At 36.4% G+C, this 24,250-nt stretch overlaps 1 protein-coding gene across 2 annotated transcripts in view; it reads left to right on the plus strand.

The window, feature by feature from the left end:
- LOC150096472 (ephrin type-A receptor 4-A-like) overlaps positions 1 to 24,250 on the plus strand; it is a 709,579-nt gene that overhangs the window by 235,063 nt on the left and 450,266 nt on the right. For both annotated transcript variants that reach the window (XM_090407961.1, XM_090407962.1), the window contains exon 5: positions 14,489 to 14,791. In XM_090407961.1, coding sequence (XP_090264087.1) covers positions 14,489 to 14,791 — 303 coding nt within the window. The remainder of the gene's footprint in view (positions 1 to 14,488; positions 14,792 to 24,250) is intronic.

Genomic DNA, 24,250 nt, shown 5'->3' on the forward strand with positions numbered 1-24,250 from the left:
GGTAAGACTGAGCCCAGTGGAGTCTAGAAGGGATAATGCTGGGTATAGAAACAATGGCATTTATATGCTGTATACTAATGCCAGGAGTAACCGGAATAAGGGAGAGGAATTGGTGGCGCAGATAGCATCAGCCTGGCCAAAAATTATTGCGATCACTGAGACGTGGTTGACAGAAGGGGATATAAAAACAGGAATAGAAGTCGCTGGGGAATATGAGTCTTGACAGAGTTTATGTCTTAGAAAGGACCTCCCTCGATGAGTCTTTTGACTCCTTGGAGGCCTGAATAATAATAATAATAATAATAAACACAAAGACTTCTGGGAATGATGAGGAGGACACTGACGTGTAGAAGCAGTGAGATTCTTGTTCCATTGTATAAGGCTTTGATTAGGCCACACATGGACTATTGTGCCCAGATTTGGTCACCTGGTTTTCAGAAGGATGAAGAGACGTTGGAAAGGGTCCAAAGGCGACTGACTAAGGTAGTCTCTGACCTCTGGAATGTCGAGTATGAGGAAAGATTGAAAAGATGTAATTTGCAGAGTCTAGTGGAGAGAAGGAAGAGGGGAGATATGATAGAGACCTACAAGTTGGTAATAGGTTGTTATAGGATCAATGGTGGAGAAGTTCTACAGAGAATAGTGGGAGATCAGGGGAGAACCAGAGGTCATACCTGGAAACTGTATAAAGAGGGTGTGAGTAGGGGAGTGAGAGGCAGGTTTTTTTCGTGCAGAGTTGTGAATGATTGGAATGCCTTGCCTGAGAGTGTGGTGGCTGCAGGGAGTTTGAATATGTTTAAGACCCGGTATGATGAGATGTGTGTGAGATAAAAGGACCTCCTAGATGAGTCTTTGACTCAGTGAGGTCTTGTTTAATAATAATAATAATAATAATATTCCACACTGTTTATGCAGTCAGATTTGGTTTAACACGTGTTATGTAAAGGTGTGTGATATTTCATAGTAAATTGTATCTGAGAGATACTGTGACTTTCGATGTCAGTATAGTATTGGTTTAGTTTTTTTTTTATTTTTATTTACCCTTGAAAATGGCTGGAAAAATATATTGATTGGATAATCCATAAGATGTTGAAGAGATTCAGCGATTTTGTTACTCGAGTCTGATGATGAGAATGATGGAGTCGAAAGTGAAAGTGATATTTGATAGTAAATGGTATCTGAGAGATACTACAAACTTTGATGTCAGTATAGTATTGGTTTAGTTGGGTTTTTTCCCTTTGTTTCTTTGTTCAATAATTTCTAGATTGTAACACTGAAAATAAATAAACCATCATGTATTTTATTTGCAGTTTTTTTTTCTTTAAGTTTTATCACATTTTAGCACATACTATAGTAATGAATGTATCTCTCAGATACACGCGACCTACGCTGTAATTTTTTCGACCATGACTTCTGCAGGGTTAAGGAAATGTGCTTGGAACTGACAGTGCCGTTAACCTGGATGTGTAATAGAAGGCTTGCAATGGAGCACATTTGTGTAGCGTGGAAGAAGGGTAAGATAATACCATTGCATAAATGTGGGTAGAATGGAAGTATCAGACTATAGGCCTGTTTGTATTTCCTCTGTAGTTGTTAAGATTTTGGAGAAATTGGTATAAACTCATATACAGAATTAAACAAGGAGGATATCATTATTATATTTTCTGGCAGTGGTACATCCAGAGGGGGGGGGGGGGAGCTTGCCTCCCTCCCAAAGAAAAAGGAAAAATAAAACACTAGAAAATTTTCCAAAAATCTTTTCCGAATTAAAATTCATAAAAAAAAAAAATTAGCTAATGCCTTTTTATTCCCGTATACGGGGAGTAGGCGAGGCCATTTAGCCCTATCTAATTTTTGGAGACTGAGTGGGCAGTTCAATCTCCACTGGTACCAATCAGAGATAGATGGCCCAAGGCTATCACTAATTAAGCGGTACTCACTGAAGAGAGACGGCTCAAATGTGCCGCCATCTCGTGGTCCCTAACACAATATATTTTTTTTTAATGTCTGAAATAATGTGGGTTCTACGGTCGATTTTATTGAGCTTACAGGACGAAAAACCTGAGTTTCCGGGAGGAAAAACCTGCTTGCCCGTGCCAGAGATCGACTAACTCGGGAACCGGTCGAAAAAAGGCTTAGAAAAATTTTCTCTAGTCGCCGACTAGACTCGAAACCAAGTCTTCTTTCGTGCGGCCAAGCGCCGTGGTTGGCAAATGCCACATCCACTGAGCTACACAATTTATTTTTTATTTAATTAAAGGGATAATAAATCCTTCATTATTTAAAGCCGAGTAAGAAACTCGAAGATCGAAATCTAAGAGTTTCATGCCAAAGAATTTTTAATTTAATTTTTATCCTCTTAATTAAATAATTTATGTCGCCGAAAAAAAGCCTTTTAGCTCTTTATTGTAGTAAAATTCATTTTTTTAAAAAAAATTTATTTTGTGTCATGTCTTCTATTTCTATACTACTTATGAATTAGCGATCATCAGATGCTCAGTCATAGGTCGTATGCAATGTGAGTGTGTATTCTCAAATCATCTACTCAACTTGGGCCCTCCTCCAAGATTAAATCCTGAGTGCGCTACTGTTTTACTGCATTTTCACAGTCTGGAGACTCGTTGTGGGAGGTACACACTATTGCACACAATGCTCATCCATCTGTGCTTTAAACTGATTCAATGTTTCTACACCCACAACACACTCAGGCAATGCATTCCACTCACCAACCACTCTCCACGCAAAGAACCTACTCTTCACTCCTTTGTTCACACTCTCTTTATGCAGTATCCAGCAAATGGCCTCTTGTTCCATCCCCCCCTCTCCCGTTCTATGAAAAATCTCTTCCATGTCGACCCGATAACAATACTAGCTTACTAGCTTATATATCTCAATCATATCAATAACTTACATTCTCTCAATTTATCCTCGTACTCCACATTCCAAAGACGACTGACTTTTTGAATATTCTCTGGACCCTTTCTTACATATCCTTGTCACCACAAATACCCAGCGACCAATGTTCCCTCTAATTTTTTGCTGTGAGTGTGCGCAGAAATTTGCGTGTGTGCAAAATTTGCCTTCTTTTGAAAAGTGTGCGCACCCATACGAGTCACCATACTGATCATTTAAGCAAAAAAGTTAAAAGATTTTAGTTCACTCTTTACCTTCTGTCAATGGGACGTCAGCCAGGTCACCCCAACTCCCCACCGTGTTCCCACACACGGCAGTAGCCTCCCTAGTAAACAGTCAGAAATCACAATTCACAAGCCTTGGGCAGCACTCGATCCGGAGACTTGTGAGGCCAACACGATACCGAGTGTACTAGATAGGATTCTAAGTGTGTGTATTATTACCATCACCAAGTAAGTTATGTGACATCAATCACAGAGCTAACATAAATATTTTATATGTATTTAATATTGATCTGATTAGAAGTAAGAAATAAAGTAAAAAAAAAAAAGATAACACTAGTGACTGATTGCCTTTAATTAAATTTTCTAACTTTGCAAATAACTCTAAACATACATAATAAAATATTCCCATTACTAATTCTCACCTTGTCAAACATTCATAATAACTCCGGTACTAATTCTCATTTGTTTAGTTCTAGCTTCTATCTCTTTATTTTTTCTCTCTTCTGTCTTTGGCATTCACCCACTCTTTATACACACTATCTAAATTAATTGAATTTCCATATAATTGGTAACTTTTCACCCTCATTAGCATATCCAAATGACATTCCCCGAAACAATTTCTAAGTTGTTTTTTTATTTGATTCATTATCAACTTTGCCAAATCACAAAACTGCTCATTTTGAAGAGCAAATACAACCATTTGTGTAAAATTTGATATCATTTTGCATTTAATTTTTTCTTGTACAGAAAATTTGAAATCATTAAACTGACTAATTATTTCTGTAGTATCATCCAGAAAAATCATGATATTTAAGACAAAGGGCATTAACATGTTCACTACCAAATGAGAAATCACAATATGAAATAGAGGAGATATCAAACACTGACCATTCTTGTATCTCATTCTCAGGGAATCTGGCCTTTAAATGTGCACATAAACAATTTATAAAATTTAACAGGGGCCTATTATCTACCTGTTCAGTCTCTTCTTGTTTAAGTAAAGCATTTACTCTGTCACTCCAGCAAGCGTCACCTTCTAAATACTGATTCCTGATTTTGTTAATCTTCCCTCTGGCAAAATGATGACTGTCTAGTGGTGTAAGGTTACTCCTTTGTAAGATTTTGCACTGCGAAGCCATTTCTTCAAAAACATCACTTAAAACATTAATAGCTGCTTTGAATGTCACATTAGTTAATTTATTGTGACAATAATTAACCATGGGATCATTTGATTTGTCTTTTTCAAAATATGTGATCAGTCCCTCATAGTTTCTTATTATTGCCTGTAATACAAAATGTCTGGATAGCCACTGCACTTCATTGAGTGGTCTGAAGGCAATAGCTTCATTTTCAGATGCCTCGACAATTTCTTTAAATTCATGTCTTTTCACTGTGGAACGAGAAAAGAGTGTGTAAACTATTCTCATTAATGTATCAATATCTCTGATTAGTTTAATTTCCTTCCACATATCACAGATTCTCAGATCCTCATGGTGAGCTACACAGTGTTGCTGGACAAAACATCACCATTTTTTGGAGATTAAGTTTCTTTTCTTGATAAAACTGTTTAATAGCTAACACAATGGAGGAGGCATCACATGCCTGCAACTGAGTTATTCTGCCAAAATATGTTTTATATTCATTACAATCTTTAGGTCTAAACTTAAAATAGAGAATGAGACATTTGTTAACAGTTATATCAGTGCTTTCATCATTGGTTAAGGTGTGGAAATTTGCAGATGCAATTTGCTGAAACATGTCATTTTCAATGATTAAATTGATTGTTTCCAGAAATTCAAATGCATAATTTTTGCTTCGCCAGCTGTCTGGGAGTTGAACATACTTTTCCATATGTTCATTGATATGTCGAACTGAAAGTAAAGAGTTATTCTTCTTAACAACTAATAAGACACTGTTAAAAAGAACTTTAATCTGCTCTGGGTTTGATTGTTTTCTCTCTCAGTCATCTGAACTTTCACGTAGCATACACAGTACTGTAGCTGGCAAAGAACAATTTTGTTGCCTAAGTTTGTGTATACCATCCAGATTTATGTTACTTGTCAAATGACAAAAGTTGGACGTTTCAAAAAGTCCAACTTCAAAGTGACATCAAACTTCTTCCCATTAGCAAAATTCCCAGCAACCTTTGCATCATGACAATAAATACAAACAGCACCAATTGTAGCATCATACATAAATATTTCACTCAGCTGAATGTTTATCAACTCATGAGCTTTTGGCATAGCAGTTGTCACTATTTCATCCAGCCATTCACTTATAAAGCAGCTAGTAGTTCGTTTTCACTTCACACCTTTTGCTTCCTTTGAATTTGACATGGTGCATCAGTTTTTTGCAATTTTGTTATTTGAAGAATGTTTTTTATTGTTTTTATAAATTTACAAATGTACACAATTCACTCAATAACTTGGCAAGGCAAAAGCTGAGCCAACACTAAACTTTGCTGAGTACAACACAAGAGCTAAAAGATATGCCTAGAGGCTAGATTTAATTAACTTGGTTGTATCTCAATGCGTGTACACGAATGTTATTATCTTCCCTTCGTATCTACATCTGATATCATTTTGCGCGTGCACACACACACACTTCATCTCTTGCCTCACCTTCATCTATGTTCTCCACTCTTGTATCACTTTTTTTTTAATGTTTTTCACACTTACTATCTCATAGGTTCAAAGAATATCAGAAATTTCAAACACATCCTTAAAACTTCACGATTTCTACTTGTTGTTTCCCTGCAAGTAGTTTCTCAAAACATTTCAGAAATAATTATTAAGTGACACTTCATGGAGTTCAAGAACTCATTGTGGGAGGGGGGCACTCTACTCTACTCAACTGTAGTCCACTACACACACACATATCCCCTACTACTTAATTATCCAACTACATACAATGACACTATTACCATCAATGCTATTTATTGCCCACCATCATCAACAACAGTATTTTGGTATGTAATTTGTGTGTGTTCTCGTGGTTGATTTACCTGTATGCAGGATGAAAAACTCCAGTTTTTGGAAGAAAAAAAAACACCTGCTACTTCTGAATGAGATCATCTAACTCACCTTCAGTTGAAAAAGCCCATATAAAGATTCCTTTTATCACAACAAGAATCAAACACCAGGCTTTTCCATTCAAAGGGCCAATGTTCTATTGCTCTTCTTATTGAAATACAGAGGCTCATGGTCCAAAATAAAGAACAGTGTTTCATTAGTATACTAGGAATATAGGTAGGTCCATGGCCCCACAAGTGCAGGGCTGGCAGGGCTCTAGCCTGAGGGCCTTGTCTTGTCGGGTCGGCCAGTTAAGTGAGACCAACAAAAGACAAAAAGAAACTTTATAAAATATGAATGAATATGTGCCGAGAGGGACTACTAGCTTTTGCAATTGCTTTCAACCCATTATCCATCTTTTCAAACTTATGGTCACTCTTCTGAACTTCCCATTCAAAAGGATTTACTTTAGTTTTCGTTCGCCCATCTCACTTTCTATGCACGGCGTCGTTTCAATGCCGAAGTTACTGGCACACTACCCTACCGATGCCTATCGTGCATATGCTACAGATGCTGAGGGAATTCTATTTTATTCTTAAAAGAGAAAGCTTTATTTGATAGTTTTAGTTGGTTAAGTTGATGTCTAGGAACTGAAAATTTTCTACAAAAATTCTTTATTTGCGAAGAATTTGTCTTATTTGAATTTAAAATTTTGCTAGTAAGTAAGTAAAAGAAAATATAAAGCTTTTTCAGTTACGTTTTTTTTTTTTTTTGTATGAAACAAACTTTATTATTTATTTTCAGATCATACAAATTTGAGATATTAAAAATATTTAAATAAATTGCTCTCAAGCAAGCAAAGACATTCTAGTTAAAATAAATAAAATCCCAATATCTGATTCAAAGTACAAACATAAATCCGAGAGAGAATCGAAAGCATCGCGAGGTCGTCAATTCATAACCAAAATTTTTAAATCTGAAAACGAAAAGGACATAGTTCTCAGTACTGAACATAGTGAAGGTAGTGATAACGTTTTTGACATTGAAATCCAAACAGAATATCAGTGTAAAATCGAAACTCATAAGGCAGTGGAAAGTCAAGTGACTGTTACATATGAACCTCTTGCAACTGAAGAAAAGGCCGCAAGTGAAAAATCTGCAGAAGGAGTGACTATGGAAGAATATGATACAGTTGATGCTTCAGTTGCAGCCCCTGTTGAAAAATCTGATATAAAATATGATGACCCTAGTACTTGGCCCAGAGTAATCTCAAACAACATGCTGCAAGTGATAGTACGAACTATCAGCTTTCAAGAATTCCTAAAGATTTCTAAGTAGCCAAGAACGACTTAATCAACAATTTTGTGCATCGAAAATGATTTGGCTAAGCGAGTTGATTTTACTGACATTATTGATAAATTTTCGTCTACAAAAGCTAGAAAATATACTTTGAAGTAATTTTAAATATTATTATTAGTTTGTATTATGTAGATATTGGTAGTTTTTTAAATAAATACTACTTTTGTGTTATCATTTAACCTCCCAACCGGCTGGTGTGGATGATATAGTCAGCTCTCCCTAGCTTTTTTTCATGGATCAAAACTTCGTCGGCATTCTACCTTTTATCATGCCATTACCTTCCTCTGCCGTTAATCTCATTACAGCTATTCTATAGCCATTAGTGGATTAACTGTTGCTGAGTGACCTTTGTGTCCCCCTGTCTTTACGTCTATTGTCTTGCGTAGAATTTCATTTACTGTCCTAAGTTATTTGACCTTTCTTGCCTCTAAAATGATTTATTGTGTCTCTTCCCAAAAATTGAAACGAATTTCACATATGCGAAAAAAATCAATCCTGAAATGACCACTGATCAGCTTTTGCAATGAATCTATTTAGTGATAGTAAATTTTGCATATTTTATTCTACAAATCAGTGCACAGGAAGAGTTGCACTGATTGTTCTTTCACTTTACATATAATAATTGAATAATTTTTTTTTGAATTTCAAAATTTTCAAATGTTTGCTTTGAAAATATGTCAAATATTTATATTTTTAAATAATATTTATTGAAATAAATATGTCCTTTTGCTTTCGTTTCTAGCCAAATAGCATTATATGGATCATCACATTTCAGTTTTAGAAACGATTTTTTGTTATTCATAAAGACAAAATAAAAATGTTAAAATGCTAAATTGCATTACTCGGTTTCTGATTGTGTGTCTTTTTGGTATCAAAAATTTATATCCAATGATATTTTAGCAATGATTCTTCGCCTTCGTCTTTTATTTATTAATTATTTATTTATTCATATTATGCATATTACGATAATATATCTAATGCATATCCTCGTAGATATGTTGAAAATATGTGAAAAATATCATATACGGAATGATTCAAAATTTTTGCTCATTTTGAAGATTTTCTAATGCTTCCCACCCCACACACACACCTCCTTATTCTCTCCTGTAACTCAACTGCATAACTACTCTAAATTTCTATGCAGGTTTGAAAGCTTTTCTAGACAGTATTCAAAATCAATTACTTCATTTTACCATTTTGACAAAAGATAAAGGCAATCAGATTGTACCGTGAAGCTTCTAATTCTATTCAATTTATTTGCAATCTAAAACCAGCTGTTCTACTGTCCGCTGAAATTATGTGAAATTTTAGAAATAATATGCTATATTTTCATCATGCAAAATTGTTTATATGCATACCACACAAAAGAAAGTTCAGTAGTATTATTTTTGTTTGTTTTTCTTTAAAAAAATCTAAATATTACTTCTGCTGCTGGAAGCTATTTCTGAAATAATTTACGTCTTATAAATACTTGGTAATATCCTCTTAGCTGGAGGAAAAGTTGAATGCTTATTACTCTCAGTGATATTGAGAAGAAAGGGGAGAACACTAAAGTCGCACTCAAGTGCCTCAGGCTGTAGTGCAGAATATGTCAAGAATGTCTTGTTTCCTTTTCGATTGTTAATTACCTATATCCTAACAGAAATACTAACATTTCGTTTGCATGCTTATACATTATTTATGCCAAAATAATTGCTTAATTTATAATCATCAGTTTCACTTTTATTATCAAAAATTAGAAATTAAATCATACAATTATCTTGAAAAAGAGGATTTGAATTATTTTCAAAGAAAGGTGCATATGCGTTTCATAATCTTCTTTTTTTTTGGGGGGGGGGTATAGACCTAATCAATCTGCAGATATTTCAGATAATTTATTTCATAAATCGTTTGCAAGACAGCTGTTACAAATGTAAATCACTTGGGGAACATACCCATTCATTTTAGTGTAAAATAGTAGCAAAGGTTCAGTTACTTTAGATATGTAATCTAGAAGAAAATGTTATGTCTGCTGAGATTAGAATCTTACGTGAATAATTTTTCTGACATGATTTCTCTATTCGTTATAATGTAACCAATTTCCAGATTTTTTCCCTCATGCAGACGCCATGTTATATGCAGTGATTTCTTCTTTGTACTACAAGAAAAAAAAATCAGATAACAGAAGAAAAATATGTAGTATTTTCTTTTCCACTGGTTGAATTTACAATGTTCTTTCTTTGTGTTTTGAAGAGAAAGTGCAAATGACTTTTTTCTTACTATTTTTGCCATTATAACATCTCATATAATTATAAGAGTGACATTTTACTATTTTTCTCCCACACGAGAAACTGAAATAAGGTAGTAATAATATTGTTAATTATGTCAAACTTCATTGTAGCAGAACTTTTTATTACAAAACTATGTAATATATATCTCCGAAACAAGAAATTTGGAACCCATATCACATCAATGTAGAGTGTTGGCAAGGTGAAAATGTTCCCGTTATTATTTAATATTTCATTTATTAACTAGGGGGGCTATGCCCAACCCCCCGTGTTCCGGTCTGGTAGGGCAGTTCTCCTTCAATTGTGATAACTCGAAAGGGGGTTCCACCCCTGAATTCTGATGACTCGAATTTTGAAGACTCGACACTCAGGGTAGCCCGAGTTTCAAAACGTTTCGAAAAACATGACATAAAAAGGCTTATTATTTTATATGTATATAGGGTAGATTTTATTTAATTATTTTTTATTGTTTTGCTGAAATACTTTACCTGGAATACTCTTATATTTTATTCCTTCGAAAATATCATTCTGTATCATAAAAAGAACTTAAAAATTCGTCTTCAAGATGAAAAGGAAACAGTTCATTCAGGTATCCCTCTATCAATATTTGTAGTCCTGAAAAGGACTGTTTTGATGGCCTTGAAAACCAACATTTTTTATTTCATACTGTCCAGAATTTAAAATTCTTGAACAGTGTGGAACACCTTGAAGCAAGGGTAAACACACAAAGCAGCTTTACACTCAGGGCACCAGATTTTTGTTTCCTTTCTGATATATTTTTTTATTACATACATAACATTTGCGTGCAGGTTTTTTTTTATTAGCCGTTGGTGATAGATTTTCGGGAAAATGGTTGGAGTTAGCAGCGTCCAACCTCAGATGTCTAGCAGGATTTCCTGTTTTTCTGCTTGCTGAAGAAGGTGCATGTGCATGCAGCAGTTCTTTCGCAATTTCTATTCTGTATTCTAGATATGTTATGGTAGACAAACATTTTTTCTTGTGCAGGAGGAAACTATTCCAAATAACAAAATCTAATACATGTCCAAACACTTTTTTGTAATATTTTTTATGCTGTTTCCTCATTACAGAGTAGAATGATAGCTGCTGATTGCACCTGTCAACTCCACCCATAGTGTCGTTCTATGCACACACAGCAGTGGTTTTTCTTTCTTCAAACCATGCTTCTCCACAGATTCCGCTGATGGATTGTGCAGGGAAGACAGCAGAAAAACATCTTTTTTGTCTTTCCATCATAGCGCAAAGACTTTCCCCTCACCGATAAGCTCGGATTTCTCCCTTCGATAGCTTTCCTGAAGCCAGATCTGGAGGCATATCTTGCCTTTTTGCATTTACAGTATCATAACTATCTGTGCAATGCTGTAAAAGCAAATCAGCGAGTTCAGGACACATATAGTAATTATCCATTGCAATGCAGTAACCTTTCCCCAGTAAAGGGTCTCTCAATATCAGACGATATACATAAATAATATGTATATTGTCTGATTTATAATTTGCTAACTTGGTTCATGGAGAGATATCAAAGAGTAGTTTATTCAGGAGTAGAGTCCAAATGATGGCCTGTGACTAGTGGTGTGCCGCAGGGTTCTGTTCTTGGACCACTGCTGTTTAATCTGTTCATTAATGATATATAGGAAGGATCTAAGTGGAACAATTCATTTGTTCGCTGATGATGCAAAGTTGGGTAGGGCAATAGTGAATGCAGAAGATGTCAAAGTCTTGCAGGATGACTTAGATAGACTGGAGTTCTGGGCTAAGGAGAATGGATGTCAATTTAATGTGACAAAATGTAAGGTTATGCATTTTGGGGTGAAAAGATTAGCAGCAGTATACCATATTGGTGGAACTGTACTCCAAGAGATTGATGAGGCCAGGGACTTGGGAGTGTTGGTGGATAGGGAGATGAAGTTTAGGGGGCACACTGCAAAAGTAGCTAAATCAGCTCATCAACTCACTTGGTTGTTGAAAAATACCTTGAAGAGCAGAGACAAGCAAGTTATTGTACCTCTGTACCGAGCCTTGATAAGACCTCATCTCGACTACTGTGCCCAGATTTGGTCACCTCGGTTTCTTCTTGATGGGGAGGAGGTGGAGAGGATCCAGAGGCGAGTGACTAAGATGATAACAGGTCTATGGAATGAACCATATGAGAACAGGTTGAAGATTTGTGGGTTGCAGAAACTAGTTGATAGGCGGAAAAGGGGAGATATGATTGAGACATTCAAATTGCTAAAAGGATTCTATAGGATTAATTCAGAGGATACTTTTGAGATCAGGACTGGTGGTGGGAGAACTAGGGGACACCTATGGAAGCTGGGCAAGAGTGTGGTTAGCAGGGGTATTAGAGCTGGGTTCTTTACTTTTAGAGTGGTAAATGAGTGGAATAAGCAGCCAGAGTCTGTTGTGGGTGCTATGACGGTGAACGAGTTCAAGACAAGGTATGATAGATACTGTGAGAATGTAATCGCATAGTTGTGTGGACATGATGTTTAGGGCCTTCCTCGATGAGTCTAAGGACTTCTGGAGTCACCCGAAATAATAATAATAATAATAATCACCACATAGTTTCAGTATCGAAAAATTAAAGTTATGTGGAGCAATTACTAGAGAAAAATAACGAATTAAATAAAAACTGTACCTATGTTTCATAACAGTTTTCGGGTGTGTGATAGTAATGCCACGGGGGGGGTTAAACTATCAGAGGCAAAATAAAGTTCAATTCTATTGTGAAAGGAAATGAAATTTTGATATATATATTTTGAATGATAAAAATAAGCAAATGTATCGCTTACTTTAAAAATTGGAGAATAAAATATCTGAATTATGCAGAAAATATAAATTTAAATCATAACTGTTAATTTCATTTTGTAATGACCAATTATACAAGGAAACCAAGAAAGTGAAAGTACAAAGAACAGTAAGATCACTATACAACATGAAGAAAAAATTTAGTAATATGATTAAAGAATTTCATGTTATTCTCTATAAAGCAAGGTTGCTCAAGCGTGTCCTAAAGGAAATCTGTGAAGTATTATTCGATTTCGAAGGTTTTGTACAAAAATAAAAATAATATAAACTGGAACGTCGGCAGTCGGTTTTGTTTTCTTTTTTTAAAAGAATATTTCAAATAATTATCGTGAATTAATTTCTTCGAGAACAAAGAAAAATCTTTCGTCTAGTAAGCGATTAGAAAAAAATTAGCGCAAAAAAATAAATAATTAAATTGGTTCTCCAAGGTAAGGCTTTGTTCACTTAAATATTTTTAAGTGAACAAATTATACGAGATCTTAATTTTGTCCAGACATTAAAATTCTATTGTACAATAAAAAGAGAAAACAAAAATATAAATAATTTCTCTATTTTTAGTCTATCCTATATAACTAAAATCCACTTGACCAGCATGGAACAAGGAAGTGCGTTTCTTGTTATAGGCAACTGAGAGGGAGCTACGAATGCGAAATAATCTGATTAACCATTCTCTTCAGCGTGAGGGTTTATCACACTTTCTAATGGACATGACAGTCAAATTGCACTTCTTATCCAGGTTCTTTAAACAGTTGGGCTGAAACACATCCAGATTTAGTTGGATGTCTATAGGCGTCCTAGCCGCTTGGGAGGTTAAACTAATTGATCCTAAACCCTGAAGACTGTATAGCAATGTGTTGTCCTTAACCTGAGCGACAGGTAGGGGGGGGGTGCGCTTCAGGATGTGGGTGCCATGGGTAGGTCTGTTTGTTATTGACTGTTTTATTTATTTAAAGTTGGAAAAGAAAATGTAATCTTTTTTTTTTTGCTATACATCAGTTTGTTTTGTGTGAAATTTTCTAGAGGGAAAGATGGAAAAAGCTTGACACAAGATTTAATCAGAGCCAAAGTGGTTTATTATTATTATTATTATTATTATTATCCAAGATCGCATGGAGTCAAAGACTCATCTAGGAAGTCCTTTTATCATACACACAGTACAATACAATAAAATTAAAATTAAATTTTAGTACAATTAAAAGTGATGAGCACAAGATACTGACAACTGAGTGTACAAATAACATTCAGATAAATTTTTTCAAAAACATAAAAACCACAATGGAAAATTACCAAAAAAATGAATTACTTAAATTTTGTATTTTGAAAGTCATTCTCAATTCTTTCAAAGTGACTAAGCTGGTGACAGGTCTGTGGACTGTTCCCTATGAGGATAGGTTGAAGGTGTGTGGGTTGCAAAGTTTATTTGATAGCTGGAAAAGCATGGAAATGATAGAAACATATAAGATACTAAAGGGATTTTATAAAACTAATGCAAAGGAAAATTTTCAACATATAACATAGTCAGAGAACTTGGGGTCATCTGTGGAAGTTGTATTAAGAGTGTAGTTAGTAAGGAGTTGCAGACCAGGTTTTTTGCACAGAGAGCAGTGAATGAGTGGAATGGATTGCCAGAATTAATTGCGAGTGCCTTACAGTATATCAGTTCAAGGAGTGGTTTGATCAGTTTTGTGTGTATAAACATTATATTGTATAATCGTTTCCAACTTAAGAAATTTAATTTCTTAAGTTGGAAATGATTTATTACTTATTTATTATATTTATTTTATTAGTTGATGTATTGCTTATATTTATACAGACTGTTTTTTACTGTTTTTTATAGTATCGAATAGTTGTTTTAAGAATTATTTTCCTTTCTCGAATTATTTTTTAGAGCCTCCATCTGCCCCACACAATTTGACCATCGGTTTTATTGATCAATCAGCAGTTGTTTTGATTTGGCAACCTCCAATCTATTCAGGTTCACAAACAGATTTAACTTATCGTATAGTCTGCGACATCTGTGGACCTTCTGTAAACTATATTCCTTCTCAGGAAACCATCAGGGATACCAAAGTTACTATATCTGGTTTAGCTCCTATAACAACTTATCACTTCAAAGTGTATGCAGAGAATGGAGTTTCTGAGTTAGGTGATAACCAATATGTGGCTATTACTTTAACAACACAAGCTTCTAGTAAGTTTGCATGTTTCATTAGTAATTTTATTTTTCAAAATATTTAAATAAGTGTGTGTATGTGTTAATTTTTTTTTTTTTATCAGTCCACATGCATTCATTCTGTAAGTATCTGTCATGTTACTAATCATTATCCAAATTTTCATTGGGTATACAAGATACTGTGATAATTTGACACATTTAAGATATAATTACGGTGTAAGGAGAAAGAGATCTGGTTTGCTAATGTGTAAAATCCATTTGCAGGACAAATGGAATTGTATAAAAGATAGGTTACATTTAAATGGATTTGGTGTCAATCATGTCACTTTTGAGAATGTAACTAGAAGAAGGAACTGAAATAAGTGTTTATGAGGGAGTCATAGGTGACATGAAAGAGGAGAGTGGATCAGGTGAGACCGAAGTGTTTTTAAAAGGAGAGAAGACTATCATGAAAGATGAGAATGTGTGAACAGGAATTGCAAGCTGGATAGGGGAAATGGATTTGGGGTGGCAGAGAATGAGAGAGAGAGAGAGAGAGAGTGCAAAAAGAGAGTGGATTCTGAAAGCTGTAATGAATGCATGCATAGAGAAGATCAGTACAGAAAGAATGGGATGGCCTGGAAATATATGTGATAGAGGGTTGTTATAAATGAGTGGACAACAGTGTGGAGAAGTTGCAGATGAAGGAGTAGCCTGGGTAAGACTGGTTATAGACTAAGAAATTAATCACTATGTTCGCTAATGAATGCCAGTAGTATCAGAAATAAGGGAGATGACATTGTTGCATTGATTTGATTTTATTCACCTGAAAATAGTTGGAATAAGTGAAATATGACTGGATTATATGTCTGCAAAAGGTGGACATATAATAAAAGAACAAAATAATGGAATTAGTTTGAAAGCAGTATGGTGTCAGATGAGATTGATAGGTTGAGAAATTTCTGGAAGTTTCATGGAGGGAGGAATTGGAAGGCCGGGATATCACCAGTGCGTGGTAAATTGTGAAAGAATACTTGTTATCAGCAATGGTAAGTTGTATACCACGAGTGAAGAAGAGGACGCAATTTGGAGTAAAGTGGATGACAAACAATATTAAACAGGAATTGCATGCGAAAAAGAGGCTATGGAAGAGATATAAGGAGATAGGTGAAGAGATGCATGAGGAATATAAGACACAGGCCAGAAGAGTGACTAGTGTGGTAAGGAAAGCGAAACTGGAATATGAGAGGAGATTGGCCCTAAGATCCAAAGAAAATCCTAGGGAATTTTTTAGCTATGCAGCCAGTAGGAGGAGAAATGACTGTGGAAGAATGATATTGTGGGATAAAAATGGGAATAGAGTGACTGATGCAGAGGACATAGTGGAATTGTTCAATGAACACTTTATTGGAGTATTTCATCCTAGAGGAGTCAGTTTTAATGCTAGAGGGATAGGACTGGTACGAGGTCTGGAGGTACAGGAGGAGAGTGTGTTTCAGATACTGAGTACTCTGGATGTCAGTAAAGCTGTGGGACTGGATGGTATTTCGCCACGAGTTTTGAGAGAATGTGCTAGGGAATTGACAGTACCTTTAACGTGGCTTTTCAGTGAAAGTCTGGCTTTGGCAAAGGTGCCCAGGGAATGGAAGGAAGGTAAGATAGTGCCATTGCATAAGGGTGGTAACAGACTGGAAGTGTCTAATTATAGGCCAGTCTGTGTGTCATCAGTAGTTAAGATCTTGGAGAAAGTAGTGAGGGACCGTGTACAGCATTGGGCAGATGAGGGTAATGTTATCTGTGAGAATCAACATGGATTTGTGAAAGGACGCTCTTGTTTTAGCAATATGCTAGCCTTTTATAATAAAGTTACAAGAACATTAGATGCGGGAAAGGCATATACTGCAATTTTCTTAGACTTGGCGAAGGCATTTGACAGGGTGCCACATGATAAGCTGATATTTAAGTTGCAGCACATGGGTCTGGATGTCAGATTGGTCAACTGGATTCAGGATTGGCTGTCTGATAGGTATCAGAGAGTTGTGTATGGTGGAGCAGTTTCCAGGAGGCAGAGGGTTACAAGTGGGGTCCCACAGGGCTCAGTACTAGGACCTAGATTGTTTAACCTTTATATCAATGACATAGCCAGTGGATTGCAGGGGGATATTCAGTTGTTTGCAGATGATGCGAAGCTGGGAAGGATTATTAGTAATAGTGCAGATGTGGTAGCCCTGCAAGAGGATTTAAATAAGCTAGATAGATGGGCAAATGAATGGGGGTGTCAGTTTAATGCAGCAAAATGTAAGGTCTTGAGGTTTGGGAAACATCAATGGGATGCTGCATATTCTATGGGAGGAGTTATACTGGAGTAAGTAGGGGAGACAAGAGATCTGGGGTTGATGATTGATAGAAACCTGAAGTTTAGGGGACATATTGCAAAGGTGGTGAAGGTAACACAGAGGATTGCTGCTATTATGAGAAGGACACTGACCTGCAGAGATAAGAGGGTTATCATTCCGTTGTATAAGTCTCTGATCAGACCACACTTGGACTATTGTTCTCAGATTTGGTCCCCAGGATTTGAAGGGGATAAATTAACTGTGGAAAGGATACAAAGACGGATGACAAAGATGGTTTCAGGACTGTACAAGGATAGTTATGAGGATCTGCTGAGAGAATGTGGACTGCAGAGTTTGGTGGATAGAAGAAGGAGAGGTGATATGATTGAGACTTTTAAACTGTTGAGAGGTGGTTACAGGGTTGACACTGGGGAGTTCTTTCGCTTGGTTGATAAGCGGGAAGGAGTGATGACAAGAGGCCATCCCTGGAAGTTACGAAAGGAAACTGTGAGCAAGAGGGTAAGGAGTGGTTTCTTTGTGTGGAGGGTGGTTGAGCCATGGAATGCATTGCCTGATGGAGGGGTGGGAGCGAGAACGGTCAGTGAGTTTAAAGAGTGGTATGATAGACTTTGTGTTTCTCAGGGGGAGGACCTCCCCTCAGTGAGTCTTGACAGACTTTATGTCTTAGGAAGGACCTCCCTCGATGAGTCTTTTGACTCCTTGGAGGCCTGAATAATAATAATAATAATAGTAAATTGTTTAATCCTTTATCCAAGTGTAAGCCAACGAACTTTGCTCATGAAGTAACTTCACGACTAGGCAACTCGTATATAGAAGCTAGTGGCCTCACATCACTTGCCTTAGTATCCAGTAATGTAATGCACATATCCTTATAAACATGTATAATGCTGTGCATTATGGGAAGAATCACTATCCAGACCGGTTTCAACCTTTATTGAGGTCCCATCAGTAGAGCCAGACCCAGTAGTGATACTAAAGTTGAAGTAATGCAGAAGTCATATTTCTATATACAAGTAGCCAAAAGGTGTCATACCTTGAAGTCATTAGCCTCTGTATACGAGTTGCCCAGTCATGAAGTTATTTCACATGCAGACTTTGTTTGCTTACATGTTCGTTTGTTACACTTGGATAAGGGATTAAGTGAAGAATTTAATTTCTTGGCATTTTTAATTTATAGAATGAATAATCCATCCATGCATAACATTTAGAAGAAAGCCTTGTAGAGGCAAAAAAAAAAAAAGAAAAAAAAAGAATATTGATAATAATCAGTTGCATAAAGGAGTACAATAAGAAGAAGGTAACTTGGCAGAAATGAAGTCTGAGCAGAAATTAGCCAATAAAACCAAGCAAAAATCCTGGTGAGTTCTTTCGATATGTGGCAGGTAGGATTCTGGGAAATTGTGATTGTGAATGGAGAAGTAGATTGATAATGGCTATTGAGGATATAGTTCAGGTATTCAGTGAGAAATTTATCAGGATATCTGATCCTCATGATTGGTTTGGTTTATTAGGTTTATGGCTGAAGCAACTCAGGCTTTGAGGCCCATGTATTAGGCATGTTAACCACCTTACCGGCCATTATGGATCAAATACGCATCCTCATGCGCTTTATATCCATCATATATTTCAATGTAATGTCAATGGTATTAAAATTTTAATATGCACTTTGCATCCACGATAACCTTGATAACCTTGACATCTGTAGACGTCTTGGCTGGTAGCATAATTAATTGTGTGTATTCTAATGGCTGGTTTTGCCTTTTCTGAGGGACAAAACACCCAAGTTTTGAGGAGAAATAAAACCCTCCACCTTCATATGAGACCAGCTAACTCACCTTCAGTTGAAAAGCCCTGATAAAGATTCTAACCTAACCCAGGTCTTTCCAGTCAAAGGGCATCACTGAAACTGACTGAGCTTGATCCTCATGAATGTGTCATCATGAGATGCTTAAGTGTAGAGGGTATGCTGGAAAAGAGAATGATAGTGAGTGAGAAGATTTATGAGGAATTAAGTAAATTTGATTCAAGGTGAGTTGGCTAATCTTATACAGTGGTAGCAGATTGTTCTCCTGGAAACTCGGGTTTTTCATCTCTCATTCAAGCAAATTGGCCAAGAGAACACACACAATTTAAAGACAAAAAAATATTAGTGAAGATAGGAATTCTGTGTTGTAGAGTAATTACCCTTCTGAGATGTGTCCTTGGAGATATCATAATAACATAGCAGTAAGACTTAACAATATCACACTGTGTATTTTGAAGGAATACTCTATGGAATTAACAGCACCCTCGCAGATGCTTAACATAGGTCTCATGATAAAAGTTTAATGGAGTGAAACAGCACTAAGAAACAATTAAAAATAATACTTAATGTTCTCAGTATTTCATCTCAGTTACAGAGACATCATCAGGGAGTACAAAATGTGACTTGTAACGCACACGCACTCATGCGCACGAGTGCACATACACACACACAATGGCAGCACAAAACTAACTGAAACATGGGTGAAAGATATGAGTCCCAACTAGTTGGGGTTTCCTCTTTGGACACCTGTCGGCAGCATAGAATGTAAACAGGGATCTTGAAGTATTAGTGTTTTCCATATTTTAGGAAGTTTTATTCAACTATATTTATTTAAGTTAGACTGATTTTTAAGAGCAGTAGCAGATTCTAAAAACTAAATTTACTGTGATGGACCATGATGGTCTTTTTCCAATTGATTCTGCGAGCTATATCCAAAGCATGGTCTGCAAGGCCAGATTGACCATAGTCATGACCTCAGATGTATATTTTATGATCTTCCATTTGGATGGCACCTTATCTTCATTTCTGTCCATATAGGCCAACTTGCAGTAACAAGGAATTCTATATACACCTGCAACTGATGTGCTGGTGGTGGTTTTTCCCTTTTAGTCGTTTCCGTCCCTAGGTGACTTTGTAGACACGTTACCCACAAGGGGTGGTTCCTGGTGAGATTTTTTTACAGGGTAGTTCACCACTGCTTTCCTCAATCCCCCAATTTTATCCAGCCTCGGGACAAGCATATGGCTGGGACGTATTCATGACTGTAATCCAAGTGTGTTCATAGGACTGGTTTGTCTGTTCTAAGAGATGCAAAATCTCTAGTTTCTGGGTAAAAAAAAAAATCCCCTCCCTCCATATGAGACTGGCTAACTCACTTTTCACTGAACGAGACCAGATAAAGGTTCCTCACATCAACAACGGGAATTGAACCTGGGTTCGATTCCCATTGTTGATGTCACTATAGACCGAAGTCAGTATAGACCGAAGGGCTTCTTCTATACTGACTGAGCTACAGAGGCTCTCTGAAATTGATAAGAGAGGGAATATTTGTCTTTAGTGGAGCTGATAATGGTAGCTAGTTTTAAGTGGGGCTAGAAAGTGATGCAAAGATTGTATTCTTTATGATTCTGGATATTTTTTCTGATGTGCCTCAGATATAGGAAATGGTGGATGCATTACTAAAATCTTTCTGTAGAGAAGGTCATGGATTGGGGGGATAAATTGATTATTTTTTGGATATTGTGGGAACTGTAACCATTAGATAGAAAAGTGTGGTGTATATGATTGAATTCTGTTGCAAGAGAGAGAGATCTCATTGGAACAAAGGTTATAAGCTCTCTGTGGGTTAATGTTTTCATGACAGTATATTGTTGAGAGCAAGGGGAAGGGTGATGGTAAAGTTTGTGAATGTATCAGCCTGTATGAGTGGGTTTCCTATATACCAAAAAAGGACAGATTACTATTAGGTAGATGAGTGACCAAGGTGTCTAGAAAGGTCAGTCTCTTATTAGCTTTTTTTTTTCATTGTAAATTGGATTCTAGGGTGAAGGCTATTAAGGTACATAGAAAAGTATGTGTCTAGGCCATGAGACCAAATAGAAAAGACATCACCTGCATATCGCAACTAGATAGAAGGTTTGGAAGGGACTGAGTCAAGAGTTTGTTTTTCAAAATCTTTGATAAAAAAATTGGCAAGGGGAAGTGAGAGGGGTGGCCCCATAGAGAGTAGAATCCCTCTATCTGTTTATAAATTTTGTTCTTCCAAGAGTAATAACCAAAATGGATAACAAAGGAAATGAGGTCAGTGATATCAAGGGTAAAAACCTTTTTAAAAGCAGTAAGGTGTCCTTTAAGGGAATATTAGCAAACAGAGATAAAGATAACAGCATAGTCATTACTAGTCTGACAAAGGAAGTGCTACAATTATCCTCGATGCCAGTGAATACAATCAGAAAATGGATATCATTCTGCTCTACCTACAGATCTTTCCACAAAATCCCAAATTAAAAAATTAAAAAGTTTCTCCCTGACCTCTTGATATCACAAAAAACTCAAACCTGTTAAGTTGCCCCCCCCCTGCCCCAGGCTTACCTGAGATTTGTAAACCCAAATCATTGAATCCCCCCCCTCTACTATCCATAGTAGATACCACTGATTTTCTCACTGCTATAATTATCCAAACAGCTAAATCTCTTGTCCCTCTTAGTGGTCAAACTACATCATACACAAAAAATTCTTCATATTTTAAAAGCTCCATTGAAAATGCAATTGTTAATGATACCAATATTGTAATGAGCTTTGACATCACCTGAATGCATCTATGCACCTCAATGGCCTTCAAAAGTGTGGCCTTTCTAGCCATCTTGGTCACCTGCCTATCTAATAGTGATCTGTACTTTTCAGTATATACGAAACCCACTCATACAGACAGATACATTCACAAACTTTCCCTTCACCCCTTTCTCAACAGTATGGTGTCATAAAAACACTAACCCACAGAGAGCTTACAACCAGTTGTTCCAATAAGACCTCTCTTGCAATAGAATTCAATCATATACACCATACTTTTCTATCTAATGGTTACAGTTCCTACAATACTCCAAAAATAATCAATTCTTTCCCCGATCCATGACCTTCTCTACAGAAAGATTTTAGTAATGCTATTGCTATCCCCTATTTTGGAGCACATCAGAAAAAATATTCAGAATCTTCAAGAAGCACAATCATTGCACCATTTTCAAGATCCACTTAAAACTAGTTATCCTTATCTACTCCCCTGAAGACAAATTCCCTCCTCTCAGTCCCAGATTTATATAGAGTTCCTTGTTACTGCAAGTTGGCCTGCCATGAACAGACAAGAAGATCAGATGCCATTCGAATGAAAGATCATACAATATGCATCTGCGGTCATGACTATGGTCAATCTGGCCTTGCAGACTATGCTTTGGATACAGCTCACAGAATAAATTGGAAAAAGACCATCACGGTCCATCATAGCATATGTAGTTTTTAGACTGTTATTTGTAATCTGCTACTGCTCTTAAAAATCAGCCTCATTTAAATAAATATGGTTGCATAAAATTTCCCAAAACATGGGAAACACTAATAATTTGGAATCCTACTTTACATCCTATGCTGCTGACAGGTGTCCATAGAGGACACACCATGCAGTTAAAAGACTCTAGTCCTTTGTCCATGTGTTTCAGTTTTGTGCTGCCTTTGTGTGTGTGTGTGTGTGTGTGTGTGTGTGTGTGTGTGTGTTACAAGTCCCATTTTGTACTCCCTAATGATGTCTCTGTAACTGAGCTGAAATATTGGAAACATTAAATATTATTTTATATTGTTCCCTAGTGCTGTTTCACTCCCTGAAGCTTTAATCATAAGATTTTTCAAGTACTTAAGCCTAAACATATGTTCAACATAAGTCTTATAACATGGTAAGCCATAAAGGAGGGTAAAAAGGATGCAGTGATTCCACTTAACAAAGAATAGGGAATAGGACTAATGTTACAAATTATAGGCTGGTTCTGTGGTTGTCGTTAAGTGTTAAATTGGTTAAACATGGGTTTAACCAATTTAACACTAATTCTAAACAAACCCATTTCAGCATGGGTTTGTTTAGAGCAGCATTTCCCACATTTTTCCTACAAAGAAACACTTCACAAATCCTGTTTAATGGAACACCTTGGTTAGAGTCGAGTATCATTGGTCTCGTATTCAATGTAAAGCGAAGCACACACTATTGCCGAAGCAGGCTGTATCGAATCGCAAAATTATGACAGCGCACACTACAGGCATGCCCGGGCCAGGCCATAGCACATCGCATTCACCTTGCTTGTGACTGCATGTTTCCCAGAATAGACATCTCCGTATTTCACTCGTGCTCGGAGGTGTCGACAACCGTGGCCAACTGAGTCAAGGCCAGCGCACGCTAGCCTTAATAGCACAATGCACATGCAAAATGAGGAGTGCCTGATTTTCAAACATGTTTGAACTTGTCGCAGCATTTAACACCATTCCAGGCTCATATTAATTTTGATAATTTTTCACGGAACACTTATTCACTTTCTGCAGAACACAGTTTGGGAATCCCTGGTTTAGAGAATGCCCTGTTTTTTAAATCTGTTTATGCACAGCAAGGTGACCAATTCACTTTACAAGAGTGGTCTGTAAAGTTCTCAGCCTAACAATGCAAAAACAAATTTATAATTTCAAAATTATTTTTATTTTTCAACATAATCTCCCTTAAGAACTAATACTTGTATTTGAACGATGCATCAGCGGCATAATCCTGTCCCTGTAATAGTTCTCAGTAAGATCTGCAAAATACCCCTCTACAGCTGCAATCACCTCTTGGTTCGAAGAAAAATGCTGACTAGCGAGGAAGAGTTTTAGTTTTGGGAAGAGATAGAAGTCAGAGGGAGCCAAATCTGGGAAATAGGGTGGATGTTCAAAAAATTCATAGTGCAGATCCCTTAATTTTCCTATTGCCAAAACACCTTTGTGGGCAGGTGCATTGTCTTGATGAAAGATGATTTTTTTCTTCTGCAAACTGAGTCTTTTTTCATGAATTTTTTCATTTAGTCTGGTTAAAAGATTGGAATAATATCCCTAGTTATTGTTCAACTCTTCTCAAGATAATTAATAAACAAAATGCCTTTAGCATCCCAAAACACCAATTCCATGACCTTTCCTGCTGATGGAACCAACTTTGTCTTCTTTACTACTGAACAATGGTTTCTGTCCACTTTGATTGCTGTTTGGATTCAGGTGTGTAATGATGAATCCAAGTCTCATCCATAGTAACAAATCCATAGATTTTTATGCAAGTGCATT

The sequence above is a fragment of the Typopeltis vanoorti genome, chromosome 18 (assembly GCF_054136105.1).
Source record: "Typopeltis vanoorti isolate ZY-2024b chromosome 18, IOZ_Tvanoo_1.0, whole genome shotgun sequence".
Lineage (NCBI taxonomy): Eukaryota > Metazoa > Arthropoda > Arachnida > Uropygi > Thelyphonidae > Typopeltis > Typopeltis vanoorti.